The sequence below is a fragment of the Nelumbo lutea genome, chromosome 1 (assembly GCF_056320005.1).
Source record: "Nelumbo lutea isolate HS-2025 chromosome 1, American lotus-T2T, whole genome shotgun sequence".
In the NCBI taxonomy this organism is placed as follows: domain Eukaryota; kingdom Viridiplantae; phylum Streptophyta; class Magnoliopsida; order Proteales; family Nelumbonaceae; genus Nelumbo; species Nelumbo lutea.
In genome coordinates this window covers 151,932,516-151,946,466 of record NC_142684.1, presented here as the reverse complement: position 1 = coordinate 151,946,466, position 13,951 = coordinate 151,932,516, and the positions used below count along the sequence as shown (strand labels likewise).

At 35.9% G+C, this 13,951-nt stretch overlaps 2 protein-coding genes across 3 annotated transcripts; one reads left to right on the top strand and one right to left on the bottom strand.

Moving 5' to 3' along the window:
* Positions 1 to 217: 217 nt before the first annotated feature.
* Positions 218 to 8,072, top strand: NHX3 (Na+/H+ (sodium hydrogen) exchanger 3). 2 transcript variants are annotated; one of them, XM_088954297.1, is made up of 14 exons: positions 218 to 621; positions 3,062 to 3,180; positions 3,288 to 3,385; positions 3,555 to 3,614; positions 3,733 to 3,779; positions 3,867 to 4,061; positions 4,661 to 4,707; positions 4,802 to 4,868; positions 5,571 to 5,671; positions 5,887 to 5,988; positions 6,648 to 6,789; positions 6,910 to 6,972; positions 7,103 to 7,186; positions 7,280 to 8,072. In XM_088954297.1, exons 1-14 carry the CDS (start codon positions 463 to 465, stop codon positions 7,553 to 7,555), a joined length of 1,560 nt encoding a protein of 519 aa, XP_088810423.1. In that variant the 5' UTR covers positions 218 to 462; the 3' UTR covers positions 7,556 to 8,072. The 2 variants fall into 2 exon arrangements, with proteins under 2 accessions (XP_088810423.1, XP_088810429.1); XM_088954303.1 differs by having other exon boundaries at positions 7,264 to 7,980.
* Positions 8,073 to 8,118: 46 nt separating this feature from the next.
* Positions 8,119 to 11,846, bottom strand: LOC148878409 (uncharacterized). The gene is made up of 8 exons (XM_088954308.1): positions 11,531 to 11,846; positions 11,321 to 11,414; positions 10,544 to 10,663; positions 10,403 to 10,451; positions 9,941 to 10,040; positions 9,713 to 9,774; positions 9,498 to 9,556; positions 8,119 to 8,412 (listed from the first exon to the last, which is right to left on the bottom strand). Exons 1-8 carry the CDS (start codon positions 11,680 to 11,682, stop codon positions 8,308 to 8,310), a joined length of 741 nt encoding a protein of 246 aa, XP_088810434.1. The 5' UTR covers positions 11,683 to 11,846; the 3' UTR covers positions 8,119 to 8,307.
* Positions 11,847 to 13,951: the final 2,105 nt, after the last annotated feature.

The following is a 13,951-nucleotide window of genomic DNA, read 5'->3' as shown; positions in this document are numbered from 1 at the left end:
ACATCCATAACCCATTTACCCTTGTATAGTTTCGTATTAACGTAGGCCTGAAAAAGAAGTTTGGCTGTTTAATTACATCGCTGTTGTTGGTTCTTATGCTTACGCCCAACCGCCAAAGTTTTCTCTGTATTATCAACTAAACTCCACTTCATTTTGTTTCCTCTTTCCATCGATTTGCTATTTTCGTCATGTGTAGTATAGGACCCGTGATGCCAGCATTGCTCGCTATGGAACGTTCCACGACACTTGGCAACGCCGTCTATCTCCAGGTTTTCCTTCTCCATCCAAAACATCGTCCTCTTCTGCATGCTCCTCTACTCTCTCTCTCTCAACCACATCGTGCTTCTGTAGGTGTCAAACTATCCTCTCATTGCCTACTCACAGCGAGAAAGAGAGAGATTTTTGTCTCATCTTGCATTTTCTTCCTTTCTTCCTCTCTCTCTCTCTCATGCAGAGTTACTCATGGGTCCTTCTCTCTTCGAAAACCTCACCGACGCCGACGGTCATGCTCATGTCGTTTCCATATCGGTGTTCGTTGCAGTGCTCTGCCTTTGCATAGTTATCGGCCACTTGCTCGAGGAAAATCGATGGGTGAACGAGTCCATCACCGCTATTCTCATAGTAAGTAAACCACGATTACTCTCTTCTTTTTTCTGCATGATTTCTTCCTTAACTATTTGTATATGTGAGATATCAAGATGAAGATTTCTTTTCTCGTAATTCTTGCCGAGTTTACTCAACATATAGTTCTTTAATAAGCAAGCTAAATTTCTTCCTCAATTATTTGTTCTTTTTTCCTAAGACAATTTAACTTCACAACCAAGCTCTTGCATGTCAAAGGTGCTGTAGTTTCCTTTCACAGACAGATTAGGTGTCTGGTAGCAGAGGCATCTCTGCTCAAGTAGAGCTATATTTAGGCCACACAACCCTCCGGCTCCGGCGGGGGTAGCCCACCTCCCAACACTACTGAAGGTAGGATTTGATCCCATGTCTCCGCTATCAGCAGCAGCAGAACAATGAATATAAATAATGCAATCTAATGTTTTGATTGCACTTCTTATGCACTTTGAGTGGTGATGATTCCAAAATGGATAACTTCTTTTTTTTGGATCAATAACAACATTTTCATTAATTAAGCATTTTCTTTAATTAGACTGTAAATATAGTACAATCAGGGAGATAAAAATTATTAACTCCCCCTACTGAGGCCAAAGCCCCATACAGTATGAAATTACATGAGCCCAAAATAAGTTAATTAGCAGAAACTGAAGGTAGGATTTGATCCCACCTCACTCTTTGCTAACTCATCAGCAAATGAGTTAATTAGCAGAAACTGAACTTCACTTCCATGTCCTTGACTAGTCACTTAAATTTTTTCTTTTCATTTCTATACCCCCATAGACCAGCCTTATCTTCTTTCAGCCACCCTACTACCACCTCGCAATCCCCTTCAAACGAGTCTTCTGATATTCATCTACTTCGCTTTTTGGACACCTTCCATAGCTGTGCAGATCTCAGCTCTGAGAGAGTCCCCCGTTCCTATTGGGCCTGAGAATAGAGATAAGACAGTTCCATTCTCATCCCTAAACATGCCCCCAATACCTGAGAGTCTCGGATTCCCTATGCTACTCCCATCAAAGTTTAGTTTTATGAAGCCAGATGGTGGGCGAATCCATGATAGTCTCAGGCCTGTTTTGACCTGTTTACATTTAGCAATCTCACCCCATTTTCTAAGCAAGTCATCCATAGTGAAATCTCTAAATAGCTCTGAGAATTTCAACCACTGTATTACCTTGAAATGGATCGGGTCTATCAGGTCTTCAGCCCTCCTTTATTTTCTAGAAAAAATCCTTGAATTCCTTTCCTCCCACAAAGACCAGCATACTGCAACCCTTGGGCATTTCCACATAGTCCTACTTTTTTCCACTGCCACTTGAAGAAGGAAGAAGAAAATAACATTTGCAAGTTCATAGGAGGGAGCCAACTGCAACCAAAAAGGAAAAGTGCCCATTCCCAAATCACTCTTGCATACTGGCAAGAGACCAACATATGGAAACCAGTTTCCCCATCGGCTTTACAGAAAACATACCAGTGTGGAGATAAGCATGTCTTGGGTCTCTTTTTTTGAAGCAGATCACTAGTGTTGACTCTTTCCAGAAGCGTTTCCCAACAAAAACTCTCAACCCTAGGAGGAATTGGCTTACCCCAAATCTCTTTGATAGGGAAAGGAGGGTCCAAGGAGCTGGTCGGCTCAGTCAAGGTTTTGAAGAAAGAAGCAAAAGAGAACAAGATTGGGGGGTTGGGTATCCAAATTCTGGTGTCCTCCTTTGTGGGATCCAAGAAAATAAACTCAAGGAGACCAAGGAGAGACGAAATGTTGTTCAGGTCAGCATCTCTAACAGCCTTTCTTAACCCCAGATTCCAACCGAACCCAAAGTTGGAAGAAGATTGGACAAGGAAGGAAGAGATAGGCTCATTTTTTCAAAGTAGAGAGGGCATATAAAGATGGAAATTGGTCCTTCAACGGGGCATTCCCTAACCAAATTTGTTCCCAAAACTTTATGGAATTTCCAAAATGGATAACATTCTGATTACACTTTTCTAAAATGGATTTTTGTTTGGTCAAGCAGAAGTAACTTGTATGCTGCCTACTTCTAACCATGAAAAAAATATTCTAAGTCATGAAGATCCTTGAGGCACATTGGTCATCACCTCAAAGTTTATGTTTTTTGGTTTACCCTCAACTAAATTTTATTTTCTGTCCTCCCTCCAAAAAGAAAAAAGCAAAAGCAAAAATTAGTTTAATAAACCCTGCCTGGGTTTTCTTGTTATTTATTGTGCCTTTAGTTTAGATCTTTCCTTTCTATCATCTACTTAATTGCCAAGGCGGCCATAGATATTGGTCACATGCCTAAATCTTCCAAAAAGAAATAAATTAGATTGTTCTTTTGGGAGCATGCTAATACATACTGTTCTATTTGCATATAAAAGGTTTATCCTGATGTTCACCATGGGCTTTCCCCGGCCCTTATGTCCTCTTTGGTTTTGTCTTTTAATTTAGGGATGCATAGCTGCAACCATAATCTTGCTCTGGAGTAAGGGCAGAAGTTCTCACATCCTGATATTTAATGAGGAGTTGTTCTTCATATATCTCCTGCCACCCATAATCTTCAATGCTGGGTAAGAAAAAAACCACTAACATTTTCTGTTCCCAAAATAAGAAGACCTTCTATTAATAATCTTCTCCTAATGCATGGAAAACTCATTTGGGTTTAGTATTTCTACAGATTTCAAGTCAAGAAGAAGCAGTTTTTCCATAACTTTTTAACCATTATGCTATTTGGGGTTGTAGGCGTTTTTATTTCTTCAGCCATTATTGCAGCTGGTAATAGTCCACTCCTTCAATACTGTGATCATCATCTTTTCGGTTCCAAAATTAATACATTTAACCACAGTTATTTTTGATTGTTGAAGACTTGTCTAAGTATGACTGTTTTATTTCATGAGTGTTCGTTTGATGTTTTCTAAACTGCCACTTCTTACTGTCAATCTAGGTAGTTGGTTCTTGTTTCCAAAGATCGGTTTTGTTGGTCTACAAGCACAAGACTATATTGGTATCATTATCATCCTTTTTATCTTACCTAAATATGTTATGGCATGTCATTCCCACCAATTTGATTGTTCGTAAAGTACACATTGCAATTGAATTTTTAATTTGTTATCTGGGTTCAGCAATTGGAACAATCTTCTCAGCAACTGATACTGTCTGTACACTGCAGGTTTGATCTTACTGCCATTTCATTTTAAATGCTATCATATTTCAGGCATCTAACATGGATCCTATCACTTTCTAAATTTTCACATAGGTCCTGCATCAAGATGAGACACCTCTGCTTTACAGCCTAGTCTTTGGGGAAGGAGTGGTGAATGACGCAACATCAATTGTTCTCTTTAATACAGTTAAAAAGCTCAATGTTTCTAGGCTTAAAGGTTGGGCAGCAGCCAATGTCCTCAAAGACTTCCTGTATTTATTTTTTACAAGCACTGCTCTTGGAGTTGTTGTAAGTCAAGATTCCATAACCTCTCTCTCCCTCTCTCTCATATAGCCCATTTCCTATTATTGTGGCATTCTAGCTAAGACTTGCACAATTAAGGTACCATGTCTAAATATCCACTTTTTGAACAGAACCCTTCATTTTGTATTATCTATTTGCACAATAAGTACTGTCTACTGTATCTACATTATGAATGTCATCCATAAAATTGCATAGAGCCTTGGTCCCCCCCTATGGCCTAGAAATCCCCTGTTATGTTTGGATAAGAAATATTTCTAGATTTCTTGTAGAATTTTCTTCAGCATTCATCAAACACCACCACCAAGGACCCTTTCTTTGGATTGGTACATTAGTAAGAGTATCTAGAGACCATCTAAGCAAGGTTATTTCTTGTTATAAATACTATTAATGTGCTAGTAATGCTTTAATTTTAGTTTTTTAGCAAATTATCTACATGTAGACATATGATTGTGATATTGGTTTTGCGAGGTCCATATTTGATATTGTGAGTTACAGATTGGAACGTTTTTTTGGAAGAATATCTTCGAAGCCATCTTTTCTTTGTCTTTTCTTATGTTGATATATATGTTTGTCTCTTTTTGTAGGCTGGACTGTTGACTGCATATACTCTTAAAGCCTTGTATTTTGGTAGGTAAGTGATCTTTGTAGCTTTTATGCTGATACAGAAATCCTTCTATTTCCTCTGTTATTAAGGTGACTATTCAGATGCCATCTGTTATTTGCAGACACTCAACTGATCGTGAAATTGCTCTAATGATTTTAATGGCGTATCTGTCCTACATGCTGTCTGAGGTAAACATCTGATGTAGGAGTAAAATCGTCTAATAAAACTTATATATCATCACTCATGCATAACTTTTAATCTTGAAGTTAATATCCTAATTTTACCTTAAAAATGTTCATTTCACATTTTGGTCTCCTTGATATCATGGGATGAGGCAAACATTTATGCTCACAAATCCCCCCTCCCCCGGCACATGCTCAGGTGGGAGAGGGAAAAATAAGTGGAAAGAATTTAAGTCATTGCATCACGTCTTGATAGTGAAACACCTTGGCTTTCCAAGCTGGGAAAGAACCTTTGTTGATGGAAGTGAAGTTTGATCATGCAGGAAAGATAAATTTCATGCTTTTTCATCCTTCTGCAATGTGCAGGCATAAATGAAGCTTCATGTAAAATGTTTAGTCATTGATGACTTAAAAAATGTCAGACTGATCAAACAGTTATTCTTTTCTGATTGGGCTGAACTTTCCAATTTGATGGTTTCCTATCTTGCTAGTTTTTGCTGGGATGCCCAATCCCTGTATGTGTCTCTTAACTGAGGGTGGATGAGCAAGGAGGTTGTGCTTTTCTTTATCAACTAATTTAGAACTAAAATTAGTGTTCAGTGGTATCCTACACTTGAATAAGCAAATACAGCATTGTCAATCTTGTGTGTGTGCATCTTAGGCACATGTCATCACATTGTTCATCTTAATTGTATTTTCCATGTGCAGCTCTTGCACCTCAGTGGGATTCTCACAGTCTTCTTCTGTGGTATTGTCATGTCACATTATGCATGGCATAATGTCAGTGAAAATTCAAGAATCACAACCAGGCAAGTATGAAGAGATAGTCAGCTTTCTATATCATGTGGGCTTCAGGAACTCAGAGAGATTTAATACAGTGTTCTAGTTCTTCTAAGACATTTGGTCAATCTTGGTGGCTGGTTCCTGTTGATTTTGTTATTTTTCATTAACCAAAATTTTGATGTTCAAGCTACTTCACTTCAGAGATGATTGGTAAAACTTATTATGATATCTACTTTTTCAGGCATATATTTGCAGCATTGTCCTTCATTGCAGAAACATTCATCTTTCTTTATGTTGGAATGGATGCTCTTGACATTGAGAAATGGAAAATGAGCAAGACTAGGTACACTTTTTTTTTTCCCTTTAAGTATGCTTTCATTTTATTCATAATTTGGAAAAATAATAAATTAACCAGATGACTGGGATGACCTCTATTAGACATAGTTCGGCAAATGGACCAATTCCATTTCACAAGGAAAAAAGTATAAGGCATGGCCACAGAACCTCCAAATGCATGAAGCATACAACCCACTCATTCGTATTTTACTTGTAACAATTAGATAGAGAGAGGTCAGTTGCTCCTGAACCCCTCAGTATCTTTTGGAGAAATTCAGCCTCAACATGATTCTAAAAAACTAAATTAGAATAACGAGGCAATAACAGAGATTAATAATTTCTTTTGGAGTCTTACCGTTCAGCTAAACCACCCTAAATAAGTGTCATTGAGCCTCTCAAGGTAAATCCAATATATAAGTCCCTTACAGCCTTCAAAACACAGTGACTGTGGCAGTTCTCTGAAATCTTTCTACAATTAGTAACAGGTTGATAGGTTCTGGTGCCATATGGCTTTCTCCTCTGATTCTTTAGATGACACAATCTGATTGATCATTTTTTAGACCCTATAAAAGTATGACTTAATGTGTGATACTCAAAAATCCATTCAAACAGTTGATCCTGTTTCTGTTTTTCTCTTTACCTTCACAAATTTTCTCTTGATTGTAGCTTTGGGACGTCAATGGGGATCTACAGTACTATTATCTTACTAATATTACTTGGGCGTGCTGCATTTGTATTTCCTCTCTCTGCATTATCCAATTACATGAACTCAAAAACTGAGAGGGTGCTAATTACATTCAAACACCAGGTGTGTATTTCCTTCTTTCCATATTTTACTAATCAATGATCTTATGAGTTGTAGTGACAGAAATCAGAACCATTTCGTGATCAAAAAGCATTTAACTTTATTGTTTTCAATTTTATCTAGGTTATAATCTGGTGGGCTGGGCTAATGAGAGGAGCTGTCTCTATTGCTCTGGCTTTCAATCAGGTCTGCATTGTTCTGAGACAATATGTCACACACTTCATTACTCATTATTTGATTGATCAGATAAAATGTAGCATCCTTATATGATCTAACTAGTTATTATGTTCTATTTCTTTTCTACCATCTTATGAAGTTTACATACTCCGGTGTTACTCGGGTTCCGGTTTATGCCACCATGATCACCTACACTGTTATTGTTGTTCTCTTTAGCACGCTGGTGAGTATGCAATTTATAAATTCCTTGTAGTGTTTAATCAACTTCTGATTGGAAGATATGTTAACCAACTTAATTAGACAAATCATACCACAGGTGTTTGGTTTCCTCACAAAGCCACTAATAAAAGTTCTGCTTCCTCACCGTGCAATGGACAAGAACCAACGCCCAGAACGTCGACAGAATGACTCTCCTAAAGAAGATGCTGCCAACCTCCCAATGCTTTCTTTTGAAGAATCTGCAACAACCAACATTGTCCGTGCAAAGGATAGCTTGTCCATGCTCATTGAAAGGCCAGTTTACACCATACACCGTTACTGGAGGAAGTTTGATGATTCCTACATGAGACCAATTTTTGGTGGGCCCTGTTGAGCATTGCATTTGCATTATGGAAGGAAGACTTGACTTCCTGGGCTTGAGAGATCACTCCATGCATTGTGTGTGTAGAGAAAACCAGAGTCTTGGTATGTATGATGGGCACCATCATCGATCCTTAAGGGACCCGAAGCATAAACAAGTTAGTGGCACTAGTTGGAGAACCATCGTAGACCAAGAATGGATTGCCATTGTGAAAATTCCAAGGTTAACCAGTCTTCCAAATAATGTCACTCATCCTTGGCCTTTCCTCTATGGCTTATGTTATGGGCAGCAGATTTCAGCATTTAGGCAGGCAGGCATTCACTACTTTTTTTTTCAAGTATTAGATATTTCGATGGATGGATTATGGATTATGGTTATGGAATGCACGCAGTTGTTGGGTGGACTGAAGAAGGTGAAAATAACTTGTTTCCGGGGAAGAGATTGGTCAATGCTCTGCTTAAAACCAAACTGTCAACCGCAAATACAATGAAAATATCAAAATTCCATGCTTTCTTCGGTGGAAAATAAATGAATCAAAGCTAGTTCCGATACAAACGCAGGATGAAAAGAATACATTGGAATAACATGATTGTTAATATTAATTTAACCAAAGAGGATTCGAGTGAGAATGATCAGTTTGCTTTCCTGTAACAGTTCTAGAAGTATAACAACATCCATCAATTTTTTGGGAACTTAACCAAGAAAACGAAGGGAATAATAGACTATATCCCTCTTGAGCAGGCAACAAGTTAATGTAGCACTGCTCAGCTGACAAATCTTCTCAAGACCTCTTCAGCACGCCGCTCGAACTTTGGGAGAGCCCACTCATGTTGAACTATGTCTAGACTGTCTTTCTCTGCACTCAAGCTCTGAGAAGTACAATAGTAAAAAAAATCACAAGAACATTAGTTTTAGGCAAAGCAAAGTAAGGGTTAAATGGGATAACAGATATTGAAACGGGTGATTGTAAATGTTTTCCAATTGAAAGCTTTTCCAGTCCTAGAGCAAGTGAAATGGGGGTTCTAAATTATTTGAACAGAAAATCAAATTTATAATGAAAATAGTGGCCCATAAATTGAGGGAATTTAAACGGTCAATAAAAACTCAAAATTAAACCACATTACACACAATATTCGGTGGTACCAAAAAATAGTAATGCAAAATAGTGATATTCCAAATGACTAAGAAACCAAATAGCTTCGTTCTTTTTTTCTTCCTTTCTTTTTGTGTTCAATACATAGTCACTACAAAGAGGTAATTTTATCTCTTTCGCAATGTTGGACACATCTTGTTCAAAGCCTCAAAATACCAAAACTATGGGCCCCTTTGGGAGGACTTCAGCTTTGATTGAGCTGATTTCAATAAGCCACTTTGAAGTTACTAAACCAGTTTCACCCAAAGGTCAATTTCTTGGCTGAATGAAAGTGTATTCGGGCTTTCTTGATTTTTCACCAAACATAGCTTCTAGGCTTTCCATGCAGAGCCCACCTTGCAAAGCCAAAAGCTGCTCCGTGAAAGCCCTCCCCAATGGACACTATATTCATCAATATTGTGATGTTAAAGTATTAACAATTAGGATATCTTGGTCAGCCAAATTCCCAATGCCTCAAACTGAATATACTACCAAACTACATCTTAAGCTATATGGATGAAAGACAGATTGTGGTCATCATATCCCTTCAATTTGAATATAAACAGATCCACATCATGAAATATTAAATCATATCTCTAATTACATAGTTAAATGTTCTGTTTTCCTTTTTCCAATAAGGAATCTTAAGTATGAAATCAAAACTGCTTACTGCTACTTAAAACTATGTATAATATAGGAAATATAATACTATTGTTTTTTTTGGCAACTGGTGAAGTATAGGTGTTGGCACTTGGCATCAATCAATAATGTTAGAATTTCTTAGGTTAACCACCATAAAAAAGGACAAATAAAAGCACATACCTTTGTAGGGTCAAATCCAAATCCACTCATTTGCATCATTCTCTGTGTGTCATCAGTAGCTGCATAAGTGAATATATATCAGTTTCTGTAACATCTAAAAATGCTCATCGTGGAGTTGAACATTACCCATAAACAAATTTATGTTTTATTTCTCCAGGTAAGTGGGGAAAAAAAACAAAGAAATATGTCAGACCTATTACAACATTAGTGCTTACCATTTTCTTCTCCCAAAATGAGGCTGAATAGACCTCTTAGCCCAAATAAATTGAGAAAGTACCTGATGAAAACATAATGGTGAACCATAAAAAATGCTTAATCATTTACAATCTCAACATCCTAAAGTGATTCAGTGGAAAAAAAATCATAGAACAAGTATAAAATTTAAAGTAATATATTGTTTAAGGAACTAAAGTGATCTTCTAGTTAAGAAAAAATAAAGGTACCATGAACGGCTGCTGACATAGCTAACATCAACTGTGCTGAGGTCAATTCCATTTTGTAACATTGATCTAAATCTCTGAGTCAGTGGAAAGGGTATCTTTGCTGCAAAAGGAAAGGATAAATGAGGCCAGACCCTTACAATAACATCCATAACAGGAAATGCATAAAGGTACATGGAAGAGAAGATTATAGAACAGATGCACCAGGAAGAAATTGCTGGTAAGAGAAAAGTAACCAAATCATGGAATGGTTAAACTAATGGTTTAAGAGAAAGTACAAGGTATAGAGAAGCAATGAAGGCAAATGGAGCAATAACAGAAACTACATAAATTTGCATAACTGCCTATACTTATGATTTTGATATAGAAAAGAAGAAATAAGAAAGAAAAAGTAAGAGATTGCATTTCAAAAGAAAGATTGACATCTCAAAATGGAAGAAGCTAAAGTATAATGAAGAAATATACCTGCTACAAATCCAGAGAAGAAAAAGTTGACCCACGCAAAAGTAAGAGTCTGAACATTAAAGGACAAAGTAGCAAAAGTTGGGTAAGTTATCCAATCTTAACAATCATGATAACCAGGATAGGTTCCACAGATTGCAATACCTGGGGTATTATCATTGAAAGGTTTTTCTTCATCATATCCATGGCCATGTTAGGATCAGAGAACATTTGTGCTTGTGCATTTGGCACCTGGCCCTTGGGTACATATAACAGACCATTCTCCTGCAATGTCAAACCGAATAATTTCAAGCAATGATGGATGCAGCATATCGCACCAGAACTTGAAAATGGATAAATTTAACAAACCAATTCTGTCGTGGTGCACATGAAAATCAAGGGTTATGAAGTCATTTAGTTTTGTTCTTTTTACAGTACTTGAAATTTGACATAAGTTGTGTCTCTGGATAGTTTGCAACTCCAGACAATATTTCCATGGTCAGGGTCAAGGACAATTAATTAGGTTGTGCCCCATGGTTCAGAGTAGAGTATACCAGCTGAACGCATAAACTTTCATTTAAAATGGTGCCTTCACTGGAATGCTTGTAAACATAGAAAAGTGAGGTGCCATGTTTACCAGACTGAAAATGTATAAACCATGGAGGACGACTACTTAGAAAAGAAAGCCCCGGAAAGGAACAAGTGAAAAAAGGAGTGTCCATGCTAGGCAGGAGAAAAAGAAGTTTCAGCTGAATTTACTACTAAAAAGAGATATCAACCATGATAGAATAAAAACGCATCAAACAAATAAGCAGGAAATGAAACGCTTGAATAAAATAATAAACATTTTATAGGATTGATAAAGTACAAGAACAGAATTGCTGAATTGGTCATCGAAATTAGCGGTATAAAATTTACAGACAAGGACTGAAGAAAGTGAACCTCATTACTGAAATACGCCCTTCGAGCACGAAACGACTTCAGTGGTATAAAATTTGCAGCTGCTCGTAAATTCCTGGCCCTAATAACGACCTGTCTGAAATCATAGACAAACCCTAAAGTCAAAATCAAAACTCTTTAGGTGAGAAAAAAGAATGAAAAGAAAAACGGGGATTATCGTCTGATTATGATTGTTCTATAAGTATTATTTACCCTTCTTTGACGACCTTGGCATCAGGCAACTGATAAGATCGCATAAGCTTGGAGACGAAGTAGCGAAGAATTCCAATCAGAACCATGACGACAGAGAGAGGGATCAAAACCCAATCTCTGATTGCCGTGTCCAAGACGAGATCTTCCGCCATTGGAGTAGAGTAGCTCGAACTCGATATGGAACTCGAACTTGAAATCGAAACGAATCACCGGGTCCTCTCTCTCTCTATATATATGTATATACTAGTAGGAACTATGCGATGATGCGAAGCACGGGTTTTGGTTTTTTTTATGGCTAAGAACATCAACTTATAATATTTCTAATTAAGGTTTACCCCAATTTGAATAATCAATTTTCTAATTTTTCTAATTTACTAATTTTACTTATTTACTTAAAATAGAAAATTTATTAGTAAATTGTTAAATAATTTTACTAACTTTCTAGTTCTATTCTAGTAATTTATGATAACATTATTAGTTTTTTTTAAATTATTAATTTACTAATTTTCTAATTTAATAATTTATGATAACTTTACTAATTTAATATTTACCATAAATTTTACTAATTATTAACGTTTTACTAATATACTAATTTCTAGTAGTTTAAGTGATTATTAATTTTATTGTTAACTAACTTTACTAAATGAGTAATTTTAAGAAGTTCACTAATTTTTGTTTCAGTAATTTAAGTAATTTTCTAATTCAATAATGTAAGTAAATTTAGTAATTTAAGTAAATTTCTAATTTAAACATTATTGGTTCTCTTACTAATTACAATTATGCTACTTATAAATACACAAATAATTTATAAAAATTATTATTAAATTTCTAATAATATTTAAACTATTTATAATTAAACTAATAAGAACAAAAACAACAATAATTACACAAATTGTTTGAATAGCATTTTGTTCTAAAAAATAATTTAATAATTTATTCCAATTTAATCATTTCTCTGGAAAATAATTTTCTAATTTCTGAAAAGTAATATAATAATGTATTATGATTTTCTAATTTTCTAATTAAAAAAAGGAATTTATTTTGCCATTCAATAATTACTGAAAAGTATTGAAATTTAAAAAAAATAATAATAATTTATTCTAATTTAATAATATAATAATTTATTATAATTTTCTAATTTTCTAATTCAAAATAATAGAACTTATTTTGTTATTCAATTGAAAAGTATCGAATATTTTAATATATTTCCGAAATCCATTTATTATATTAATATTTATTTAATAATTATTTATTAAATAAGTGAGCTAGAATATTATGTCAATAATTATTTTTTAAATAATTAACATGGAACATTATGTAAATAATTTCCAAAATCATTATTAAATATTTAAATAATTTACAAAATGAATATTACATCATTTTCGAAAATAATAATGAAAATAAATAGTTTATGAGGTAAATAATTATTGGTTTTGAATTCTTCTAATTAATGGATTTGGGTAAATCAAAGTCGGAATACCTAGTTTAACCATATGAAAACAAAACAAAATATGGCCTTGGATCGAATCCAGGTCAGAATATCCAGATAACTGACCCAAAACACATCTGGATCGAATGATTCCGGGTAGAAATATCCATCTAACCGACCCAAAACAGATATTGACCGAATTTGGCTCAGAATATCCAGATATCCCGACCCAAAACACCTCCTTCATCCAGTTATCGCTACAGTGGTGGCGACCACAGTGCGATACAGGGGCTATTTCCAATGTTTCTAGCAAAACTAACCCATAGCAGGGGCGGTGGTTTTTAAATCTCCCCTGCTTTGGTCCTTGATGAATAACAGGGCTACCTCCGATGGGATTTCACGTCCAAAAATGATGTTCGGTCGCCGGAGTGATGCCGGCGGTCATTGTTTCTGCCAAAATTGACCCATAACAGGGGTGGTGACTTTTAAATCTCCCCTGTTTTGGTCCTTAATGTCGATGAATAACAGGGTTATCTCCAGTGGGATTTCACGTCAAAAAATAGAGTTCAATCGCCGGAACGACGTCGATGGCCAATATCTCAGCAAACCCGATCTGTTTGGTAATGTTTTGGGGTAAAAAGCTCCCCTGTTTTGGTCCTTGAAGTCGATGCCTTATAATGGTTTAGCGTAAGTAGTTATGAAAAAGGTGGTGATCGGAGAGACTGGATTCAATTAATATTCTCGGAATACAACGATGTTAGAGAAGCCAAATTTCAGGTGTAAAGGTCGATGCTCTGCTCTTGCTTGGAATCAATTTGTTGTGTTGTAGCAGAGAGACTGATTCAGTTGAAATCTTTAAACTCGGTCGCAGAGAGAAGATTTTAAGTTTGATTCTAAGAATCGTATTTTGGAATAAATTACGACTTAGAATCTGTTTGTTTCGAACTGGACTCTTTATTTGTGTAGTAGGAAAATCTATCGAATGGATTAAT

Excerpts from the sequence above, each read along its gene's own strand:
- NHX3 (XM_088954297.1), top strand. The coding sequence starts at position 463 with ATGGGTCCTTCTCTCTTCGAAAACCTCACCGACGCCGACGGTCATGCT. Across the intron at positions 3,181-3,287 it reads CCCATAATCTTCAATGCTGG|ATTTCAAGTCAAGAAGAAGC; the intron begins GTAAGAAAAAAA and ends GTATTTCTACAG. Across the intron at positions 3,780-3,866 it reads ATACTGTCTGTACACTGCAG|GTCCTGCATCAAGATGAGAC; the intron begins GTTTGATCTTAC and ends ATTTTCACATAG.
- LOC148878409 (XM_088954308.1), bottom strand. The coding sequence starts at position 11,682 with ATGGCGGAAGATCTCGTCTTGGACACGGCAATCAGAGATTGGGTTTTG. Across the intron at positions 10,452-10,543 it reads TTTCAATGATAATACCCCAG|ACTCTTACTTTTGCGTGGGT; the intron begins GTATTGCAATCT and ends TTTAATGTTCAG. Across the intron at positions 9,775-9,940 it reads TATGTCAGCAGCCGTTCATG|GTACTTTCTCAATTTATTTG; the intron begins GTACCTTTATTT and ends TGTTTTCATCAG.